Below are 24,961 nucleotides of genomic sequence, written 5' to 3' on the forward strand. Positions count from 1 at the left end.
AATCTTTTAGAAACAGACCTTTTTGTAGTACTCTCTAGTTAATTACAGGTGACATCTGAGTCTGTTTGATGCAACAAGTCTCTTCTGTTCCATCATTTCAATGAATCAAAACAGCATGTGTTTTACTGAGTGTGATTTTTGCTCCTTTGTTTAGTCATAGGCAAATATTCCCTGGGCCCACTGATACTGCTTGCATTTGGTTTCCATACATATGGATCTTTCCATACTTGCTTAAGTGTTAGCATCCACCGTCACAACCCATACTAACAGAAAATTCACTTCTTGGGGCATAAATTGTACCATATGTGGTATTATCTAGTACACCAAAGTAACATTGTGAATCGATTAAAAATAGTAATTACAATGTTAGAAATCAGAATTATAAAGTCCTTCTGAAAATTATTATTACTGCCTACTCTCACCCTTACCTTAGAATCAACACTGATTCACAGAGATTCTCTCTCTCATTATACTTTGGAATTGAGCACCAATAGGCAACCAAACATCTATGTTATGATGTCTGGCAAACTTCCACTCTTCTGAAAAGCACTTGTCATGAATACAGTATTGTAACTCATTGCCACTTAAATACAACAAATGCAAAAAAGCCAGTGGATTAAGTCTTTGATCCCTGCATCTGTTTTTCTGGGGACCTTGCATTCTCTCCATGGGAGGTTTCAGTGGATCTGCCTAGCCACCCCTCTCCATATTTTTCCAGGAAGATACTACAGAACAGTGCTCCATGGCAGGCAGAGGGTAGGAGACCTCTTGTCCTCTCTCCAATGCATCAGAAATGCGATGGGGTTCAGGCATTCAGTACTTGGGAAGCAGGGCCATAATTGCAACCTATGGAAACTCACACATATATCTGCAGCTAGAAGAGGGTTTGAGCTTTATTATTTAAGGATTAAACTATTTTGTGAACAAATGTCTGCAGGTGAAGGTGAGGACTGCACATTTTCCAATGATAACTGTGGTGACATCCCAGATCCTAGGAACAACTGAGGGTAGAAGGAGAGTTGAGAAAAAATGGGGAACAGGTTGCCCACAAAAAGCCAGCCAAACAAAAATTAAATTGGTTAGGGGAACTGAGGTTTAACTTCTGTTCTTAGGGTCCTACTGGTGAGACTGGCCCAATTGGTGAAAGAGGTCATCCTGGTCCTCCAGGCCCACCAGGTGAACAAGGCCTCCCAGGCGCTGCAGGAAAAGAAGGTGCTAAGGTATGTCATGGCTTTTGGAAGGAAGGTGTCACACGGAGATAGATGGGATAATTGTTTAAAATCAGATACTGTTCATAACTGTAGAAAGTATGGAATAAAATAGGCACAAACACATTTTTCCCAAAGGAAGGTCTCTTCAGCAACTTGCCAAAGGCATAAGGGTCAGACTTTCAGCTTGATCATTTTGCTATTAATTTCAGTGGGAACAAGGATAGCCATTAATTTGTTTAAGACCAGCAGTTTGCATGGAACCTCTCTTTTAGTGTGGAAGATTGTACATATACAACCTGTTTGCTCAGGTCAAGTTGGAGATCTGTACTGGAACTCAGGGACATATCTCTGTGTGGCACTGACCACATTGTACAATTTCAGTTACTCTTTTGCTGAAAGAGGGAAAAAAAGTTTGAAAAAATATTTACATTGATCAAGAAAATAGTATATGATTTTATTTAATTTTTCATTGTAGATAAGAGAGTAACTTCCTCCAGGAATGTTTCTTTAAAGAAACTATGATAATATTAATAACTGTTTGTTTATATACCATAACTCAGTGTTTCCCAAACCTGGGACGCCGCTTGTGTAGGGAAAGCCCCTGGCGGGCTGGGCCAGTTTGTTTACCTGCCGCGTCCGCAGGTCCGGCCGATCGCGGCTCCCACTGGCCACGGTTTGCTGTTCCAGGCCAATGGTAGCTGCGGGAAATGGTGCGGGCCGAAGGATGTACTGGCTGCCGCTTCCTGCAACCCCAACTGGCCTGGAGCAGCAAACCATGGCCAGTGGGAGCCGTGATTGGCCGGACCTGAGGACGAGGCAGGTAAACAAACCGGTCTGGCCTGGCCCGCCAGGGGCTTTCCGTACACAAGTGGCATCCCAAGTTTGGGAAACTCTGCCATAACTAATATATTTTATTATTTAAAATTTGTTGCAGTACTGTTGTGCTCACATACTATGGTGAAGAGGGCCATAAAGTACTTGAATAGCTGGATGGAGAGATGGATAAATGGATGGTCCTTTTTTGGGGGTCACTGATTATAACCAGAGTCTTCTGTTTCATTATACATGCGCTAATTAGTAAGGCTAAAATGTTGTCACAGATATTTTTAGTAAAAGTCACAGACAGGTCATGGGCAATAAAGAAAAATTCATGGAAGCTGTGACCTGTCCCTGACTCCTACTAAAAATATCTGTAACAAAATGAAGATCTGTGGGTCCCACCGCCTGCAGCAGGGAACTGCATGGTGGGTAGGAGCTCCAGGGCCCCCTGGTGTCTCCACCAGCTAGGGGCTGTGGGGTATCCTTGCCACCCCAGATCCAGAGGTCCCCCCACCAGCCACAGAAGCCAGGAGCTGTAGGGTGCCCCCACCGCTCGTGGCAGCCAGGAGCTGTGGGGTACCTCCACCGCTGACTGCTCTGGTGGCCCACATCATCAGGAGCTCAGTTTTCCCCCCGGCCCAAATTGGCCATGAGCTGCAGGGTTCCCCACTGTCTGGGCAGATGGGAACAGCGGAGTCTCTCTACCACCCACATCTCTGTGGGCCCCCCCCACCTGCTACAGCTGGGAGCTTGGGGTTTCCCCTCACCACCTGTGTTGGCTTGGAGTGCCAGGGGCTGCCAGAGGTGGCAGGGTTACCCTGGAGCTCCTCACCACCGTAGGCTGAAGTCATGGATTCCGTGACTTCTGCCACCTCTGTGACTAAAATTGTCGCCTTACTAATTAGTAACTAACATTTGCAGTTTCTGAAACCTCTGCATTTTCACAGGGTGATCCAGGCCCTCAAGGTATCTCTGGAAAAGATGGACCACCAGGTCTTCGTGGTTTCCCAGGAGAAAGAGGCCTTCCAGGTGCTCAGGTACAGTATAAACACCAGCACAGATAACTGTGGGTACAGTGTTTATATATTGTTGCTGGAAAACAATGAATTAAGCTATTACAGGAAGTTTTCCACTGTGCTTGGAAAATGAATGCAATATGAAAATACCAAATGGGCACCCCTGAGGGTTAAATTCCAATGACTATCCATTCACTGGTGGTAATTTATTCAGCAGTGAATTCTTGAATTTTAAATCCTTCATATTAAATATGTTGCAAAATAAAAAACTGGTTAATTTTTCAAATGGAACAACATGCTTCTCTCCTTTTTCAGGGTCCAGCTGGTCTGAAAGGAGGAGAAGGCCCACAAGGCCCACCTGGCCCAGCTGTAAGTAACCATACCAGCATTACGAAAATACAAATAACCTCCATTCTGAGTCTTCACACACTGTTTTGTTTTCATCAGCACAGACTGTAAAACAGTAAGGAAGCTCTGTCATTCACATGAATCAATCAGTTATTGAATGTACTAATGAGCCTACATACATAAGGAATGTATGTATCAAAATATCTGAAACCTGCTGCCATCAGTAGGTGCAGAATTGACTTGCTCCTCAGCATTACCCAGCTAGACTAGTTATTAACAGACATAAAAAAAATCCTTACCAAGGAAAAGCCACAAACTGTGGATGTAATGGCCAGTCTGACTGATGTTACATTCCCTTTGTATAACTCCTGTGCACCACATATTTGACCTCTATAACTTGAATGGATTTTGCTGTGCTATTCAGAATCTCAATTTTCTGTTAAAAGGTTTTAAGCCATTGTTGTGAATCATATTCACAACTGTCTTGCTGATTTTTCAGTCTGACCACTTAAACAATAATACCAATATAGATGTGAATTTCCATTCATCCTAACAAGTTAAGCAGTATTTTTATTTTTTTTTTAGTTTTAAATAAGACTGCAAGGAAATTGCAGTCCACAAAGACTAGTAAATCATAACTCCTCTGTGCACCCCATGTTTTCTGGCATTTCTACACTGTGGAGTTACATCACATACTGTGTATTTATTTCTCTAATTAACTATTGAACAACTTTTTCTTACTGCCTGAAATAAGAAACATCTGCAGACTATTCTGGCAGATTCAGTTGGGATTTTTCACTTAGCCTGCAGAACTCAGCAGACAGTTAATTTTACATCACAGGCTTTAAGGAATGGGTCACATCTTAATCTTCGTTGCAGAAATTATTTAAAATAAGTACCATGGGTGATATATTGCCAGATATACAAAGGCATTAATGCTGTCACATCTAAGAAACTGACCTTTCATTGAAAAAAATTACTTTTCTTCAGTGAAAGCTTAAATTTTCAGGGGGAAAAAATGTAGAAATACCTGGTCATGCCAGACTGACCCAGCACACCCCCATGCAGGCTGGTGTGGTGTTGTAGGTGAGCCCTTACTTGATTTTTTTCCTCTCCCAGAGTATCAACAAGTCCAAACAGTCCATTAGATGCTAAAAGACACCTCCATTTGGAGGGCACCATTTATCAACATTAAAAAAAAACCAGCGTAGAACATAAATAAATCTTTCACCTCATCATCTCAACTGGGAGACTAACTCATTCTTAGACCAGCTGACCTCCTCCCCTCCTGCCTTGAGTCCAGTTCTCACCTCTCCCCCAGGTGTTTTCTTGGTTCCAATCCCTACCTCTGGTGCTAGGCCTCTTGCCCTTACCAGAGTAATATCTTTATCTGGACTTACAGGTCTAGGGAGGTCCATCTACTGTTATTCTTCTTCAGGGGTGGTGAGTGATCCTTGTGAGGACAGGCCTCTAGCCAGTGTCTGGGAGACCCTTGGCTGAGAACCAAGCCCTCTTGGACACCTACTGACTACAGCCCTCCATCTTGGACTCTCTGCTTTCTAGGATCATTTCTTACAGGCTCCCAATTCTCATGGGTTCCTCAGAGAGCTCACCTGCCAGGCTCCCTATTTAGGCCTGTCCTGGCAACTCCTTTCCACAGGTGCTTCCTGTATCCCTTTGGAATTCCCCTGTAACGGAGCTTGGGTAACCTTCATTAGCTACAGGTGCTTGTTTACTAATCAGTCACCCGGGGCCCTCATAAGGCAGCCATGGGCAAACTGGGGCCAAAATTACCATAAAGGGCAGCCGCCCTGTGACAGACCCTAACAAAAATTCAGCAAACAATGACGATAAATGCCATTAAACAAGCAGAGTGGAATTCCTATTTCAGAACCCTAGTCATAGATTCATAGATTCTTGGACTGGAAGGGACCTCGAGAGGTCATCGAGTCCAGTCCCCTGCCCTCATGGCAGGACCAAATACTGTCTAGACCATCCTGGATAGACATTTATCTAACCTACTCTTAAATATCTCTAGAGATGACGATTCCACAACCTCCCTAGGCAATATATTCCAGTGTTTAACCACTCTGACGGTTAGGAACTTTTTCCTAATGTCCAACCTAAACTTCCCTTACTGCAGTTTAAACCCTTTGCTTCTTGTTCTGTCCTTAGAGGCTAATGTGAACAAGTTTTCTCCCTCCTCCTTATGACACCCTTTTAGATACCTGAAAACTGCTATCATGTCCCCTCTCAGTCTTCTCTTTTCCAAACTAAACAAACGCAATTCTTTCAGCCTTCCTTCATAGGTCATGTTCTCAAGACCTTTAATCATTCTTGTTGCTCTTCTCTGGACTCTCTCCAATTTCTCCACATCTTTCTTGAAATGCTGTGCCCAGAACTGGACACAATACTCCAGTTGAGGCTTAACCAGCACAGAGCAGAGTGGAAGAACGACTTCTCGTGTCTTACTCACAACACACCTTTTAATGCATCCCAGAATCATGTTTGCTTTTTTTTGCAACAGCATCACACTGTTGACTCATATTTAGCTTGTGGTCCACCAGAACACCTAGATCCCTTTCTGTCGTACTCCTTCTTAGACAGTCTCTTCCCATTCTGTATGTGTGAAACTGATTGTTCCTTCCTAAGTGGAGCACTTTGCATTTGTCTTTGTTAAACTTCATCCTGTTTACCTTAGGCCATTTCTCCAATTTGTCCAGATCATTTTGAATTATGACCCTATCCTCCAACGCATTGCAATCCCTCCCAGTCTGGTATCATCTGCAAACTTAATAAGCATACTTTCTATGCCAATATCTAAGTCGTTGATGAAGATATTGAAGAGAGCTGGTCCCAAAACAGACCCCTGCAGAACCCCACTTGTTATACCTTTCCAGCAGGATTGGGAACCATTAATAACTACTCTCTGAGTATGGTTATCCAGCCAGTTATGCACCCACCTTATAGTAGTCCCATCTAAGTTGTATTTGCCTAGTTTATTGATAAGAATATCATGCAAGACCATATCAAATGCCTTACTAAAGTCTAGGTATACCACATCTACTGCTTCTCCCTTATGCGCAAGATTTTTTATCCTATCAAAGAAAGCTATCAGATTTGTTTGACATGATTTGTTCTTTACAAATCCATGCTGGCTATTCCCTATCACCTTACCACCTTCCAAGTGTTTGCAGATGATTTCCTTAATTACTTGCTCCATTATCTTTCCTGGCACAGAAGTTAAACTAACTGGTCTGTAGTTTCCTGGGTTGTTTTTATTTCCCTTTTTATAGATGGGGACTATATTTGCTCTTTTCCAGTCTTATGACATCTCTCCTGTCTCCCATGATTTTCCAAAGATAATAGCTAAAGGCTCAGATACCTCCTCTATTAGCTCCTTGAGTATTCTAGGATGCATTTCATCAGGCCCTGGTGGCTTGCAGGCATCTAACTTTTCTAAGTGATTTTTAATTTGTTCTTTTTTTTATTTTATCTTCTAAACCTACCCCCTTCCCATTAGCATTCACTATGTCAGGCATTCCTTCAAACTTCTTGGTGAAGACCAAAACAAAGAAGTCATTAAGCATCTCTGCCATTTCCAAGTTTTCTGTTACTGTTTCTCCCTCCTCACTGAGCAGTGGGCCTACCCTGTCCTTGGTCTTCCTCTTGCTTCTAATGTATTGATTAAAAGTCTTCTTGTTTCTCTTTATTCCTGTAGCTAGTTTGAGCTCATTTTGTGCCTTTGCCTTTCTAATCTTGCCCCTGCATTCCTGTGTTGTTTGCCTATATTCATCCTTCGTAATCTGTCCTAGTTTCCAATTTTTTATATGACTCCTTTTTATTTTTTAGATCATGCAAGATCTTGTGGTTAAGCCAAGGTGGTCTTTTGCCACATTTTCTATCTTTCCTACCCAGCAGAATAGCTTGCTTTTGGGCCCTTAATAGTGTCCCTTTGAAAAACTGCCAACTCTCTTCAGTTGTTTTTGTCATACTTTCCTTGTATCTCCAAACTGTTCACTGAAATACATGGAAGTTTGGATTGTGCGAGGAATGGAGGAGTAGCACATAAATATAATCTCATAGTTGTTTGTTTTAGAACAGTGATGCTCAGTAAAATTATTTAATGATTATTAAACTCTTGTATCACCAAAACCAACCATTGTCATTATGACCTTGTTTACATTAGGCTTTGAAACTCGTAGGACTCTGCCTAAACATAGTTAATCTGGTGTTAAATATGGTTTGACTGGCTAATGTGTAAACCAGTGTAATATCATTTTCTAAAACCATGTTTATACCTATGACCTAGGTTTTATTTTTCCATTAGACTTATTACCAACTTAGTCATAAAGCAGATTTGCCTGCCTTTCTTTATGACTGTAAAAGTAATGACATTTTACTCAGTCATCAGAAAGATGTGGTCCTGTAGAATTTTGCAAGGCCAGTCTAAGGCCAAGAGATTTTTATATCCCCAAGTGTTTGTTTTATGTTTAGGCTTTTACTTTCTACTATTGAGCTCTCCATCACATCTTGTACTGTAGTTCCTGGGAATTTTGAAATGAAAGGTATTAAAATAGAATACAGACTTTTTAAATAACCTAATTTTCTGCTGTCATTTTAATGCAAGAGCACTCTATAGATGCAAAAGCTGGTACACTTTTCTCAAATGAGCATCTTGCAGTTCTTGACAACCATCTGCTTATTGCACTTCTCTCTTTCGATGAGCCCAAGTGAAAAAGTAAATTGACACAAACCCTTTCTGCAATAAAGGAACTGAAAGTATATACGCTTTGACAATAAAGCTCATATATATTCTTATAATTTATATTTTTGTAATGCTTAAAAACAAAACATATAAAGAAAACTCTTGGTTTTGGGATATCCCTAGGTTTGGGAAAGTGCTGCAGTAACATTTTTGTGTGCTGATTCTTTCCTCTAGAATGTCATCAAGAAGTAGCATGATAGTTCTTTAATTTGTAGCTTGCTTTTGATATGTTCAGTTCCTTCTTTCCTTCCCACCATGGTATGAAAGCACATTCCTCAAAGAACTGAAACAAATAGAAATCTTACTATTCACCTTGTACAACATCAGCTTTTGCTCACAATAAGTAATATTTAAATTCCTGGTTATATTCACACCATATAATTTCACTACAAACATTTCACCCTTTTCTAATATACACTGAGTTCCTGTAGGTAGACTATTTAAAGAATTAAAAGTTTTGACTACCAAATTTTCAACCATAATCTGAGCAATCTGAAATGGCTGCTAGAGACATTATGATGTAATGGATGTTCTAGAAGGCAGGTAATAGAAGTGGTGAATATGGAGGAACAGGGACGTCTTTGTCAAAGGTTAGGTTACTTTCTCAGACCTTCAGATGGGTAATCCCTGGCCCTGGAAGGCAGAGACTACCTGAAGCACGAATAGAATCAAACCCCACCCACAGATATCCCAAATCTCAGTGAAGGTCCTAAATTTTATTAGACTGATATTATATCTCTGTATTTATGAATTATGAATTTTGGAATTGGCAGGTAGTTAGAAGATATAAGGATGCACCTGATATCATGGTGCAACATGTATTTATCTCAGGGCCACAATGAGACTTAGAGCTTCAACTCACTGCTGTTTGTGGGAGTTGCAGGGGCAGATCATTGGAATTATATGGCCCTAAAATAATTTCCTACTTATTTTAGGCAGTAGACGCTTAACACACAGTCGGTCATTTTCTAAAGAGGATTAGTAAAAGTGGAATACTTGCTCACCATACAAAATAGGAAGAGGATTAGTCCCTGTGGAGGTCTCTGCCACACCTGCCAACATTGACTGCTCCCAAATAACTAGAATATACAAAATCATAAACTCTGTACAGCTTCAAGTACACCACAGTGAGTGACCATTTCAGAACACATTGCATGCTAATTACTGTGCTTAGGGTGAACTGGACAAAAGAGAGAGATGCAATGAATACTCAATAGCAAGATGTTTTCTTCTTTTTTCCCCACTGTTCTATCTGCTCTCTTTATCTTCTGATTGGTGCTGTTCCTCCTCCCTTTTTCATGCTGCTGCAAAGCATGCTGAATGATGATGAGAGAAAGCTCTTTGGAAATTCAGGCAGTCATGCCTCATTAGCTCATTTGGGTACTGGATGTCCAGGTCATATACTGAACTAGTCAGATATAGGCTACAAAGTTAGTTATGTTGCCAAAGTTAGTGCTATCTGCCTCTATCTGATAATAATTTCAGTCATGAGGCTGATCATGTTAAATAAATGTGCTAATTAAGAAAAAATATTGTTACTATGACAAAATATGTATACAAGTGCTTTATATTGCATGGCACTTCACAAAAAGAAACAGATAAAGGCACATTCATTAATGAGGTTACAGTTCGTACACTCATTCAATAAAGAAAAAGGTAAAAGAATGATTAATGATAATATGAAAGGAGGAGAGGGTTCAAAATGGGTTTCAAAGGGGATTAAGATAAAGAAAAGTGTGCTTGATGGGATAATGAGACTATTACATAAAGCAGCAGAATGAAAAAAGAGAGAGTGGAAAAGGTGAAGAAGGGAGAATTGGAGAAAGCACAGAGAACTGGAGGAGAAGATCGATAGATTTGATAAAGACCAGGAGACCTTTACAATCATCTAATCTGATGCACAACTTTTAACTTTTATATTTTGCAAAAACCAAACGGTACCCAGGATCACATTAGTCACACCCATTTCATATTCTATGCAGAAATAATGTTAGTATCATGGTAAATTGACCACACAAGTCGAGAAATTCAGAGCTTATATTCTTACAGCAATTGTCCTTTTGCCCCATTATATCTTTCCATTACATATTCACACATGTGCAATAGTATTGTACTCTCTGTAACCCTGATTCAGCAATCTGTATCTTTTTACTCATGTGCTTAAAGTCCCAATTGATTTAGGTAGGATTTACTTCATTGGGATTTAAATGTTTCCTTAACATTATGCAAGAATTTGAGTGCTTTGCTGGTTAGGGATGGACTTATGCATGTGCCTAAATGCTTTTCTGAACTGGGCCTATGTGTCCATCTATGTAATATCAAGGCTGCAAAAGCAGATTCTTACTTTAACTCTCAGGCACTCATCTCTTGCCTGAGGATATAGTGGAATAATCTCACCTCAGCTTCTTCCCCAGAAAAGTGAGAGGAGGAAACAAAGTCAATATATTTAGGACACTTACCCCAGCTAATGGGCAGAATCCATACTCTGACATGCCTAACTTTTGTGAAATGAAAATCTAGTAAGAGTAGTAAAGATAAATGTATGCAAAATAACTGTAAAATATGGCTGTGGGGTGGGTAGGGTAGAAAAGCTACCAGAATTCCATGAACAGGTTCTATAGATACCAGCACAGTGGCTGCCATCTGGTGTGTTTCAAAAACAAAACAGTTTTTCCCCCCCAGTAATATCACAGTCTAGAACTGAGCAGATCTAAATGTGTTTAGATTATGATATCTGACAAGATCACAGACCATAGTGGTATGGCTGCAGGCTAGCGAATGTTTATTGTTATATTCATTGAAGCCTGAGGAATCAAAATAATAGCAGTAGGAATCACATTCAGGATGCCGGGATAACCATGCCAAGAATCATCATTTGCTCACCTGGCAGGATACAAATGTGTATGATCCCTGTACAAATATTGACTGAACCATCTTGCAAAATAAAATCTTCTTAAAGACAATATGTAAAAAGATTTGGAGCAGCCACTGTCATCACAGAGCCTTTTCTGACACCCTTCTCCATATAGACCTTATTGTAACAGTAGTGCCAGAGAAATCAGTAGGTTTGCTCCTGGAAAGAATACCATTCAGCATGGGTAAGAGTAATAGAATTGGACTGACAGAGAAGAAAACAATGTGGAATCACAGGATACCCGTCCAAGAGCTAGCAAGCCTCAGTCGTGCTTAATTATTAGAATATTGAAAAGATGAGGCATCGCCTGATGCTTGCTGATATTGGGTGAAAAGGGATCAGGATGCCTCTGGGGGAATGAGGTGCTTTTCGGGGCAGGTTCAGGCATTGAAAGAAGAGTTGAGGTATTTGGGGGACTGGAGCAGCTGATACAGGATAGGATCTGATCAGAGCTTTTGTGGGAGTCATTTTATAAATGCATATGCTGGACCCCAGTGTTCTAAGGGCTATAAGATATTTTTAAGGCTTGCTAGAGGCGAAATAACTCTATTTTAAAACCTTATTTATGCATATCATGATTATCTGTTTCTTATTTTTAAACCTTCCTCTTACTTATTAAAAGAATGACCTTATTTAATATAATTAAAAAATGGAAACAGGTTACAAGCAAGGCACATAAACCAAGCAACTAAGCAACATGATGAAGGTCTTGCAGAATATTGTAGCTGTATTCCTGACATAATTTATTAGTGACACAAATAGCATGTGATGAATAGACATTTTGAAATTAAATTATTCAGTTATTTTTCAGAGAACTATTTATGTTCCAAATTAAACCCATTAGATTTTTCCCCTTCAGATTTCTTATAGTAGTATCAGAAAAGATATATTGAGCAATTAACCCAGGCTATGCTTTGTATTAATTATGCAAATTTTTTAAATGTTCTGAACCTTACTTTTATCTGTTCTTTTAATGAAAGTATAAATAACATTTTAACTATCTATGGACTAACTTTTTAAAATGATTGTTTAAAAAATCGTATCAAGATCTATACAACATGAGTTATTGTCCTTCAGTTTATATAACGTGTAGTTTTAAACATCCCATAATTTAGTTTTGAAGATTATTTACCTCTTACAAAATTAAACCTAACTTTAATAAGCAAAATAATTTTAACTTTTGCAGCTGAAAAAATGTTCAGATGCTGTATTTGTTGTTGAAAAAACTAAAGCTAATATCAATTCCACTGAAAAAGGACTTAACTAAGACAATATAGTTACCATGGCTGTTAGTCAACAGAATCTTCTTGTTGTTGTGCTCTGCAGTTGTAGAACCTTATTGTGATTCTCTGGAGGAAATATTCCTTTTCCACTGGCCATATACTCTATCTGCACTTCCAGAGAAGGGTTTATATTATACTTCACTCCTTTTCCTTTGGCTAGATACAGCCCTACCCACTGTTCACACTGAAAGGGGTAGAGAGGAGAAGGACAGTACCCGAAGCACCTAGGAGGAATAGAGGCTTGCAGAGCCAGAGTTCCTCCTTCCTCCTAGAATTTCTCAGCCACACACTCTTGTACCAGCATTGAAGAAGGTGCAGCATATGCCAGCCTCTCTGTCCAACTCAGCTGTCTGGGCATGGAGTGGGCATAATGCCATGTCCAGACTCCTTGCAAAGTCTCAATACTATGATGGCACAGGAGGAAACAAGCCAGTCTCTGTGTGGAAGATACCAGGGGTGGGGTTATTCCTTCCCAACTCTCTGCCAATCTATTGTGTAGAATCTGGCTCTGTATTTTTAAAGTGCTGTCAGGAAGTCTATTGGGAGTGTCATAGATGTCTTAGTGTTAAGGCAAGTTCTTTAGCTCACAGCCAGCCAAGCTAAAATTTTAGAGAGGTCACAGCTGAATTTTGTTGCTGTGTTTTCTGGCTCTTAACACTAGGAATTTGTAAATTGATGGAACAGGACAATTCATTGGTTTGGTAATGGGATATGGAGAATCTTACGAGCGGGTCATGATTTGAGACCAGCCTAGCTGGCGATAAGGATTTACAATCATTACTGTTTGGTGATATGTAAAGTAATTGATGGTTTCAACCCAGTTACTGAATAGTTGTCTACCAACATCAAAATATGAGCTATACAGGATTCCATTGATTTGGATGGGATTGTGCTATTGGCTAATCCATATTATCCTGGCATTCTCTGAATGCTCCTCACTACTTCTGCTTCCTTTTTGGAACTGGCAGGTAGAACCATCCCTCTGCTTCTTCTCTCCCCTTCCATCCCTGGGCAAGACTAATTGATATCTGTCCATTTAGAATGAGCATGAACATGACAGAAAAAAATCAGAATTTTCCCAATTAGTCCATCCGAGCAGGCTCTCTCTATTTGTGAAGTACTGAGGGTTTTTATATACACATTTTTTCTAGTCAGCTCAATCCAGCAGAAAAGATCCAAGTCCTGCTCAGCTTCTGAAAGGTCACGAATCTTGGCTCTGTGCCTAGCTGACATATTTAAAGGAGAGCTCAGCCTGTTGTTGAAAGTCCATAAGCACTATACAACACCTGTGCTACTGCAAAGTGCAGAGTCAGCTGGGACATTAAGAACATTATTTTAACTTATGGATGCTTCAGTAGCCTCAGAATGGCTGGACTTAAAAGATGTTAGAGTATACACAAAAGACAGTAATATGATCCAGATGTTTTTAAATTCTTAGAAGTGAGGTATTTCAGCATAGAGCAAAACCTACTCTGCTGTCATTATTTTCTGTATAAAATTAATATATTTCTGACAAGCCTGCCTGGGCATTTTTTTTTAACTTATTTTTAGTAATAGACTTTTTATCCACTTTTGTGTTGAACTTAAATAGTGGAATCCAATCCTGCATTGTGTAGTGCTTTGAAGTCAATAGGACTTCATATAATACTTTGAAGTCAGTTGGGTTCCACACAGGCAGACTGTTATCCCATCAGAGCCCCATGGCTTCTGCACACTGCATAATGTATGATCAAATTAGTTCATAATGGTGAGCTAGTTCCTGAAATATTTAGCCTTCACAATTCTGCCCTATGTTACTATGCAGTATGTATTCATTTGTCAGGTTTCTTTACATCAAAAAACAAGCAATTTCCTACAAAAAATGATGAACCATATTACAGCCCCAGGGTCTGTTCCAAAATACTACTAACTCAAGCAGAATGCAGGAGAGGCTACTTGTGAAAGGGACTTCATACTAAACTGAGATTGGCCTGAGTAAGAACTGAGTATGGACTTTAGGATTAAACCTTTCAGCATCTACACACACTGAATCTTGTACTCAGGCTTTCACTGAATAGCAATACACATCCTTTGTATTGGGCAAAAGATCTAGAGATTTAAAAAATCCTAGAACAAATCCTTCATTTAGAGACAAGAGTTCTAAAGTGAAAGCTGATTTTTGGGGAGAAAAATATGCAGTGTTTAACTGAGTCTGCAATTCCTGGCAATGACCATTTCAAAAATGTTTGGGCATTTGCTTTTCAACTTTTTCCATTTCAGTTTAATACTACTATCAAGCTAACTAGTAAGGCTAACCCACCTTTTACAGTTTGGATAACGGCTGTAAGACAAGGTTAATAAGTGCTGCTACTCTACTAGTTGTTGTTAGAGTTTTATTTAAAAAACAAAAATGTTTCACAGTGGAAGGGCTCAATGTCCATTCTGAACTTTTTGGCCATGAAAACAGCCAGTAGTCAGAAATAGCAGTGATTAATGTAATTCTAAGCCAGAGGACTGGGATAATGCTGATGGAAAGTCATACTGATGTCCACCCACCTATGCATATCTGATCAACAACTGAAGCCAAAATTTTTGAACCAGTATCCTCTATGAGATCACATTTGGGGGGGGTGGGGAGGTCTAGGTGTGGGAAGTACTAGCACTCTTTATCCCTAACAGTCATAATTGCTGTTGCCATTAACAATGCAATGATTGCCACCTGTGCTATGGACACCATCACGGCTTCCACCTCTGTCCCAATTGCCATTAATCCTAGTGCTATCAGCATGACACAGTCTCTCACCACATTCTTTTTTCCCAGAAGGCTAGCATGACATGAACCTATGCTGCATTCTAACTATACCTTATTCCTGGAAATATTAATGCTGAGATATTTCTTGGCGGCATTTCTCCTTGGATCTTGAGTTTATTACAACAGTTATTGCAAATCTAATATTAGCCAGAATAAAAGCAAGTCATCTCAGATCAATGTTAGGCCTCCTAAACTATATTACCAGGATCCACAAAGGCATTTGTGTTGATGAAGTCAAAGTGACCATGACCAGTGCCAGGAAATCCTCCACTATTTCTAACTCAGATGATGCTCAACAAACTTCAGAATGGCTATTACCATTTGTCATCGATTACAGTCAAATGTTTGAGCCCAAATGGGCACCACTGGGCACTATTGCACACCAGGTAGATAGCAAAATCTTATCTAAATATTCTTTAGAATATAAATATCATGTATGATCCGAATCCATGAAATCCCATTAGTAGTGAGCAGTTGGCTTTGAGAATATCCATCTGCGTCAGGTTCGATTGAAGGATGGAGGCCTATGCTTGGAAGCTGAAGAACAGTGAGAAGCTTAAATGGACAACATTAGAATTCTCTGTATACTTAGTATTTTTTTTCCTTCCAGGGTTCTCCAGGTGAACGTGGATCAGCAGGAACTGCTGGCCCTATTGGTCTACCAGGCCGTCCAGGTCCTCAAGGTCCTCCAGGCCCAGCAGGAGAGAAGGGTGCTCCTGTAGGTAATTCCAAGGAGATGGAACATAAGACTGTTACAGTACAGAAGTTATTATTTTCATTCAAGAACGTTAGCTGTTCACACTGCAGGACCTTCCTATTGCATATGTGCCCAGCACACCTTCCTACTCCTTTTATATTTATAATATAGAAAATTGCAGAATAAATTAAACTGGATGACAGCATTTATATTTTTGCACATTATAATACCTAGGAGGACTAGTTCAACAAGGCTGAATCATTATTAGTATAAAGGTGGCAGAATCCATTCATAAAATATTTTGCCAAATTGTAATTTTGATTCAATTTTTTTATCCTGCTTCTGCATATTGAAGTGCAAATTTATTTCTCACTTTGTTATCAAATTTCATTACCATTCACTCCTATTTTTCAGTATGTTCTCTCTCAGCAATTGGTGCCTTTCTGGTACTTTTTTAGTCTTTGATGTGATCATCGATGAATACCTGACTACTCATATTTTCAAACTCTCAGCCTGTTTTTATTTTAGGCACATAAAGCACACTGCTCACCAGAATTATTATTATTGTTTGTTTGTTGTTGCTCCTTTGGTATCATTTCTATTCTTATTTGCTGTCCCCTCCCTCTTTTTTCACCTGACCATCTCAAGAGCCATTTTGAAAATGTGAAATAGTTGTTAACAGAGTTATTCACACAACCACATATTAACTGCCATGTGATATAAAGTTATAAGCTCTACAGTTTCACATATATGGGTCCCTATTATAGTTTGGCCAGCCTTATGGAGAAAATTTCTAGAAGACTGGAACATGGTGAGTTTGAATATCAAACTGAAATAGAAAATGTCAGGATGAGTTTGGCAGTCATTTGGGTTGTACCATACGCAGAATTCTGGGGTTCACCTCTGGAGCCTGGAAAGGAACTTTCCTGTAAGTTATCCCAAAAGACCCATGGTCTGGACTCTGTGCCCCAGAGGAAGGGTGAAGAAGAAAGCCAGTAACTGCTAAAAGAAGCCCATTTGCCAACAACTTGGTGTGAGAGTATAGACTCTTCTGAGTTTATGTTATAACAATGACATCATATTGAATTCAGGCTTCACAGAACTGTGTGTCTATATCTTAATATTTAAACCTCAACATTTGTATATTTGCCTAGTCCTGGTCCTGATTTAGCATAAACTCAGAGTAGAATTTAACCATTTAATATTACATGCATACACAGTCAGCCTTCTTTGTCTTATTAAGGGCCTACATTATGAAGAAGCTAGTTGTGATTTCTGCTGATTTGTACTATTAATAATTTAGTTATTTACAAGTTCTGTTGGACAGTAGTGCACAGAGGAACTTAGGGACCAGATTCTGTGCTGCATTTAGCTTCCACTTGGAACAGAGATAGTTGGGTTGTCAGGGAGCAAGTTACGGCTCCCTGATTTTCTCCCAAGTCCCAGGTGCAGGTTAGAGCATCTTAGGAACAGTTCTAACATGTGTCAGATAACAATGGTTGCCAAGGAACCATCTGTCAGCCCTGGATAGGTACAGTTCATTATACATCTCCACCCTTGCCTTCAGCTTATCCTTCCTTGCACCCAATATATTCCTTGCACTGGAGATTGAGGGCAAAGTGGTGTGGAAGCTTTCTCTTCCAACTACATACCAATTGGGAATTCCTCCATGCCAGGAAAATACCCAGCAAGAGTAGATTCATAGATTCTAGGACTGGAAGGGACCTTGAGAGGTCATCAAGTCCAGTCCCGTGCCCTCATGACCAGTCTCCTAAAGTACTAGTACTGAGAATCTCCCTATATGTGAATAATTGTTTGAGGACAGCTTTTAAACATGGTTAATTGTTCTAGCACAAAATGTAAAGACAATTAATTATCATTCATTGAAATGGGTTGTGTGGAAAAGGAATGATTAGACACACATGCTAAATTGACCTCCAGTGTTACTCTTTCTTAATCATGTAAGGTATGGAGTTGGTATCAATACATGTGTCAGTGTTTGTGAGATGCAGCGTTGTTGTAACCATGTTTGGACCAGGATCTTAAAGACAAGGAGGGTGAGGTCATATATTTTATGGGGCCGACTTGAGAGATAGAGAGACCTCTTCTTCAGTTACCTGAAGAAGGTCTCTGTGAGAGCTTGTCTATCTCACCAATGGAAGTTACCCCAGTAACAGATATTACCTCACCCATCTTGTCTTTCTAATGTTTGTGACAGGTTTTCATTTGATCTTTTTGAGTGTGATTGTGTGAATGTGATAAAGGCCACCATATAACAAGAAAGGGATTTCAGTCAGACATCTTTGCATGTTGCTATATAACGATTTGCATATTGGTTGATGAAGTATGAATTAATTGTATAAAATTCTTAATTATTCTCTTGTGATAAATACAGATGATTTTTCTTTCTTCAGGGTGAAAAAGGTCCTCAAGGTCCAGCTGGACGAGATGGAGTACAGGGTCCTGTAGGTCTTCCAGGTCCTGCTGGTCCTGGTGGTTCTCCTGGAGAAGATGGTGACAAGGTCAGTCCTTATTGTTTGCATTTGTCTGCCTGTGTGATGATTTATACACAAAATGGACTTGCTGTAGCTGTCATCACATTAGACACTGTGGCTAAACATACTTTTAAAAAAAAAAAAAAAGTCAGACATCGGAGTAATAGGGGATCAGGATCTGTGTCCAAGCAACAGTAGACAATTTAAGATTTCTACCAGTAGAGAAGTGAGATTGAAACTGTAGCAAAACAAATCAGGATACATGAAGTTAAAATTTATTTTTGCCTATTTAAAAAAACTTGGCTTAGTGAATGAGAAATATAAAACATTCCCAATAAAGCATAGTCTTGTAATCTTGCTGATGGTGGAATAGGGCCTCAGCATTAAGTATTGAGAGCATAAAAACAAAGAGACTAATTCTTCCTGGTCTCACTGACTCCAAGAAGAGTTGAGGGTTCTCAGCACCTCTCAGGATTCAGCTTAGATTTGGTCTAGTATTATTCTTTGAAAACCATCACAGTTTTAACTAGCTTCACTAACACACATAGAAGTACTTTGAGGTTTACATTTATAGTACATGGCTGTGTTATTTGTGTTATTATTTAACTAGGAATTTTTATGCTCTAGGAATTATTTGGGGGAAGTTCTATGGCCTGTGTTATACGGATGATCACAATGGTCTCTGCTGGCCTTGGAATCTATGAACCCACAGAGAGTCTTTATGTTAAATCACACAAACTGTCTTTTATTATTGTGATAAGCCAAATAAAACTTTCTTGGATGGTTACTGGGTAATTTGAGTCTAGCTGAGGTGTTGAAATACCATGCACAACAATGAGAAGCAGTTGTTCAGTCATGTGTAATTAGATTAGTCTATAAATCAAGGTATTTTCATTATCAGTTCATACTGAAGCTAACATGAGAAAAAACAGTTCCTTTATTTATAACTCAGTTGTAGTATACGTCAAAGCGAGGTCATGTTGCATTTTGCAGCATGCCAATCAATATCTGGATTAATCTGTCATACTAATATGATTGATCCATGCAAAACTGTTCCCCTTAGGCCTTCACACTTGAAACTGCAATGTAAAACAGGCAGCATAATCATGTTTAAGGTGACATTTAAAGATACAGTGTTATTGAGTGCAGTTAGGAAGTAGACCATTCTAAAGAAGGAACGTAACTTCTGGCTTTCAATTACAGGGTGAAATTGGTGAACCAGGTCAGAAAGGCAGTAAGGGTGACAAGGGAGAAAATGTGAGTATCTAACTACTTTATCCAGTGTACTGGCTTCACTTTTTTATTGCCTTTGAATTAATTACTGCACTCCTGTATCTAATGAACAATTTGCTGAGTCAGCAGGACCCAGGCGTATATCTCAAATACACTTCAACCAGTAGAAATACAGAAAACTGTTAATCACATTTTGTAACTTAATTACACCTTTAAAATATTTTACCTAGAATTTTAACATAATGTTAACAATACTCTACATAAATAGTGAGTATTCTCTTACACCCAGTTAGCTTAGGGTATAATTAGGAGATACATGGGTGTACCAGAGGGTAGCAAGTATCAAAGAGCATATATGCAATTATGCACTACTGTGATAGCATCCAATACATATTGACTGTGAACATGAAATAAAGGTGTCATAGGTCTCACCCCCACTCTGAACTTTAGGGTACAGATGTGGGGACCTGCATGGACACTTCTAAGCTTAATTACCAGCTTAGATCTGCTCTCGCTGCCACCATCCAGAATTTCTGAGTACCTGGATCACTCCCTTTCCCTCCAAAACCTTCCCCTCCCTGGGTAGCCTTGAGAGACACCTCCACCAATTTCCTGGTGAGTCCAGATCCAATTCCCTTGGATCTCTAAAACAAGGAAGAATTACTCCTTCCCCCTCCCTTTTCCCCCCCACCAATCCCTGGTGAGTCCAGATCCAATTCCCTTGGATCTCAAAAACAAGGAAGAATTACTCTCTCCCCCTCCTTTTTCCCCCCCACCAATCCCTGGTGAGTCCAGATCCAATTCCCTTGGATCTCAAAAACAAGGAAGAATTACTCTCTCCCCCTCCCTTTTCCCCCCCACCAATCCCTCGTGAGTCCAGATCCAATTCCCTTGGATCTACCAAAAAAAAAGCAGGGAAAAGATCAATCAGGTTCTTAAAAAGAAGGTTTTAATTAAAGAAAAGAAAGATAAAAGAAAGAAGAAGAAAACCTCTGGGGGACAGCATATCAGCTAATCTCACAGACAATAGATTGAAAACATAGGATGTTCCCCTGGGCAAAAATCTTAATACACACAAGAATACCCAATTTGATAATTCCCTTAATGGCACCAAGACAAGTCACAAAAGAAAATAAACATAAACCTATTTATTCCTTTCTAAAACTTACTACTCTGATAAGAGGCTGGTTCCTTGATCTTTTCACTCGGCTGAAACTGACTAAACAAAGGAAACTTCCCTCCTTCCTTTTGAAACATCTTGTTCCCCCATTGGTTCCTTTGGTCAGGTGTCAGCTAGGCTAGGAGAACTTTTTCACCCTTTACAGGTAAAAGAGGCATTAACCCTTAACTATCTGTTTATGACAGAAGGTGTGGAAATATGTCCAGTATTTTATTCTAAAGACATGTCCTTTGTGAAGCTTTTGAAATGTATTTTATCACCGATGAGCTAACTTCATGGCTCTCTGAGGTTCAATTCAGACAAGTATCCAGAAAGCAAGACATTTTATGCAAACTTTCAAATGTTTCAAGTCACTAGGGCCATGGGAGTGCGCTTCCCAGCCTGAATGAACAGACGTACGCTAGCAGAGCTTAAGCAAGCACATTAAAAAGAGCAGTACTGATACTGCAGCTGAGCCTCTTAAGACCTCCCAGCCCCTTGGCTCTGAGCTCAGGAGACTAGCCTGAGTCTCCACCAGAGCTATATTTAGATTGCTAGCTTGAGCTCTACTAGTGTGGTCTGTCTACCTGAGCTGGGAGGCTTGCTCCCTGCTGCAGTGTAAACATATACTAAGGGCCCACTGAATTCAATTGTAAAACTACCATAAACTTCCATAGAGCTGGATCAGGATCTAAATCACATGAAAATTCTCACAGGAGTTCAAGTACTTCCATTTTCCAGTTAGACCAGCAATATCTGAAGAACAACCTTCCCCACAGTATTTCAGTACTTCCCGTTCACCTGATTGCTTTAAAGTTACTGTTTCAAGTCATTTTCAAGTCTCTCGTCAGTGTTTAGGTTTGCTCTTATATTATTTTTTCTGAGCAAGTTCAGACAAAATGGGGGAGAAGTCACTGAAGAGAGATTCTTGATTACATTCCAGTTCAAAATGTGTGAGTTAGTAGAGCTCAGGGCAAGAGTAACATATTCAGTCACATTAAGTATATTGCCAATCCCTATCATGAAAAAGATGTTTTATTATTATTAATTATTCATCTAGCACTATAAATGTAGAAAGTTCTTAGCAACTGTCAAATGTCAAATGTGTGAGTTAGTAGAGCTCAGGGCAAGAGTAGCATATTCAGTCACTTTAAGTATATTGCCAATCCCTATCATGAAAAAGATGTTTTATTATTATTAATTATGCATCTAGCACTATGAATGTAGAAAGTTCTTAGCAACTGTCAAATGTATAATTATATAATCTTCACATCAAATGGCATTGTGTTTAATTCAAGGCATATGCTAATTAATACTTTTAATAATATTTTCATAGGAAAATATATAGAGCAAACTTGTGTTGGAAGTGGCATTTTTTAAAAAAATTAGAGTGTCCTTCTACAGTTATTCATGCAAAAGGCTCTTACTTCTGCAGTTCCACATGCAGCAAATGCATACTTGTCACAATTCTGTTTTGTCAGATCAAATCATAAATGTTGTAGTAAAATATTTGTAGTGGTCTGTTAACACAGAGAACATATTACAGATATGGTTGAGAAAGCACATCTATTATCAGTCCATGTTTTCTGAGGAATATACCTAGAAAAGTTACTGAACAAATTCCCCTTTGGAATGACATTTTTGGTACTTATTCTCAACCTAGAGATGAACTTTTGGGTGAGTCTGATATAAAAAGTGGCCAAATGGAATTTTATTTCAAATGAGAACTTTTTAAAATGAGTTAAATTTTCCAGGCGTGTATTTTGTCCCCAGATAACTGTAAATCAACTTTATTATTAATTATTGTTGTTGTAAACTTGCCCTGGATTTAGGGACAAACCCAGCTACTACTTATATAGCTGGAGAGAGCCATTGTGGTACACAAGCATAGGGCTCTTCTATGCCTGGAAAAGGGTGGGTTTTGTGGCATTCACATCTTTGTGCAGCCCAAAATCCAGTTCCATTCTGGCTCTGTATGTGCCAGCATACAAATCTTCCTGTTATCCCCCTTAAAGGTGCACATGGCTTCTTCAGCGTGTCTCTGAAAACTTTTACCCTTCCTGCTTTGCCCCATCTCAGCACAGCTACTTGAGTTGGGCATAAGGCTGAAGATTCAGTCCATAACCCTTAATAAGTACTAGAACTTTTGATATGTTCCAGGAGCCTTCCTTTACAAATAAAGTAACTGCAAAATAAGCATTTGAAAATTGTATCCTGCACATGCATAATACCCAAGTGTGAGGCTTGCATGAACATGCACATATCTGGAGTATTTCACACTGAAATCCTGGATTGTTTCAGTATTCATGTGCTGTAGTGTTTTTATTTGAAGCTGTGATACAACTCTGATGTTAGAGCACACAAATGAACTCAGCCACACTGAGTCAGAATCTGTCCTCAGCTACACCTATTCAGCCCACTGACTTCAGAATGTGTGTTTCTGTGAAACTTGCTATCCCTCCCATAACACAGAAGGAGTGTGAAGGGGAAGGATAAATGTGCCACCTGGCCTCGCGTCAAAGAGTTTGCAAGGGAGGAGACAAGCACTTGAACCTTTCATCTCAGATGACTTCAGGTTCAAATGTTTGTCTCTTAAAAAAAGTGAAGGTGGGGAACTTGAATCTATTAAGATCAGGGGTCCCTAAGTGAAAATATTTAAGGCCTAATTTTTTTTTACTTTGGCCTCTTCAGAGGAATCTAGACATCTTCTCTCCATCGAGCCTAGAAAACAAGGACTGAGGAAGGGATTTATGGTTTGGGGCTTCGATTAGTTGATATTTAACAAGAAATCTCTCCTGATAATGATTGCCAAGGGACCATCTGCCAGCCGGGGACAGCTATAGTGCATTGCTCAGCTCTCCAGTATATCCCTCCCTGCCCCAGACACACCCCTGACACTGGAGATTGCAGGCAGTGTTGTACAGGAGCTGATTCTGCTAGCTACACCCTCACGGGAGATTTCTCCATGCCAGCAGAACACCCAGGTAGGGTTTACAATCAGCCTTTTGTGCCACTTGAGTAATGGAACAGAGAATCTGCCCCATCTGAACAATTGTTTGAGGGCACCTTTTAAAGATGATTAATAGGTGATACTAAACAGGAATGCTATATGGAGGGCTAAGTGAGATTTAAGAGCTCCATTTACCTTCTGCTGATTGTCTGCAGAGAGGTGAATTCATCCTGAGAGCATTGAAGCAGTGGCTGACATTTTCAATGCAGTCAAGTGAATTTAGATACATTTTCTATTTGTATGCATGTAAATTCCTTCCATTAGCTGCAGCCCAGTCGGTCTGTTGGAATACGTGCAAGAATATCACGTTAAGATAAGTCACTAAAGAGACTGAAAACATTTGCCTGTCCTGCTGCCATCATGGTATTTGTACAGTGAAGGAAAAAAGAGTGTAAGATGAAAGTCAGGAGTGCTGTGGAAATGGAATGAAAAATGTAATTTAAGGAAGTAAAATGTTTTAAATTACCAACACCCTCCCTCCCAAACAAACAGTTAAGAAATATCCCTTTACAAGCTCTCCCATGAAGGGTAGAAAACCTTCTGACTGCAGTATTTTCTAAAATTTCTAGACTAGAATAAGCTCTTTAAACTCAGGCGAGGCCCTAAACTACATTATAACTCCCAGCCAAAGGAAGGACTGGAGCAGATTTTTGCCTAGACTAAAATCCCATTTAAAGTTGACACTTGCTGATGGAGCAGGCTTTATACCGCCTTGCCTCACTCCTAACAGGTTCTGCCAATCCACTCCTTCTACCTGATTAACAACAAAGTTTTAATACATATCACCAACTTAACCCTATCACAAACCAGCCTCCTGGGTTTCCACATTTTCTATGTTGGTTCTCCCCATTACACCAGCCCTTTGCTAGTATGCCCACTGCAGAATTCAAATGTTAACTATAATGCAAGTGTTTTGTAAGAGGGGGACAGGAAAATTCCAGCAATGTACTTCTCAGATATGTCGCCCTTGACAATCCGATAGTATTGCAATTGTTTTTTTTTTCTTTTGAATGATGGGCCCATCTAATGCAGTCTCACTTTCACAAAGAAAATATTGTGCATCTTTTGTTGTTGTTGTCATTGTTAAAACAGCGTGTAGAGTCAGATCCTTCAGTCCACTGACAAACTGAGTTCAGTGGGAGTTCCATGAACAGACAGCTTGCAGGATCAAATCCTCTCTAAACTGTGCGATTGTGGGGGTGGGAGAGGGAAGTGAG

The 24,961-nt window shown here is 39.6% G+C and overlaps 1 protein-coding gene across 2 annotated transcripts in view; it reads left to right on the plus strand.

Moving 5' to 3' along the window:
• Positions 1-24,961, plus strand: part of COL11A1 (collagen type XI alpha 1 chain) — a 234,636-nt gene that overhangs the window by 143,565 nt on the left and 66,110 nt on the right. For both annotated transcript variants that reach the window (XM_030573460.1, XM_030573461.1), the window contains exons 39-44: positions 1,113-1,220; positions 2,978-3,067; positions 3,362-3,415; positions 15,761-15,868; positions 18,262-18,369; positions 19,546-19,599. In XM_030573460.1, coding sequence (XP_030429320.1) covers positions 1,113-1,220; positions 2,978-3,067; positions 3,362-3,415; positions 15,761-15,868; positions 18,262-18,369; positions 19,546-19,599 — 522 coding nt within the window. The remainder of the gene's footprint in view (positions 1-1,112; positions 1,221-2,977; positions 3,068-3,361; positions 3,416-15,760; positions 15,869-18,261; positions 18,370-19,545; positions 19,600-24,961) is intronic.

This window comes from Gopherus evgoodei, chromosome 8 (genome assembly GCF_007399415.2).
Source record: "Gopherus evgoodei ecotype Sinaloan lineage chromosome 8, rGopEvg1_v1.p, whole genome shotgun sequence".
Classification (NCBI taxonomy): Eukaryota; Metazoa; Chordata; order Testudines; family Testudinidae; genus Gopherus; species Gopherus evgoodei.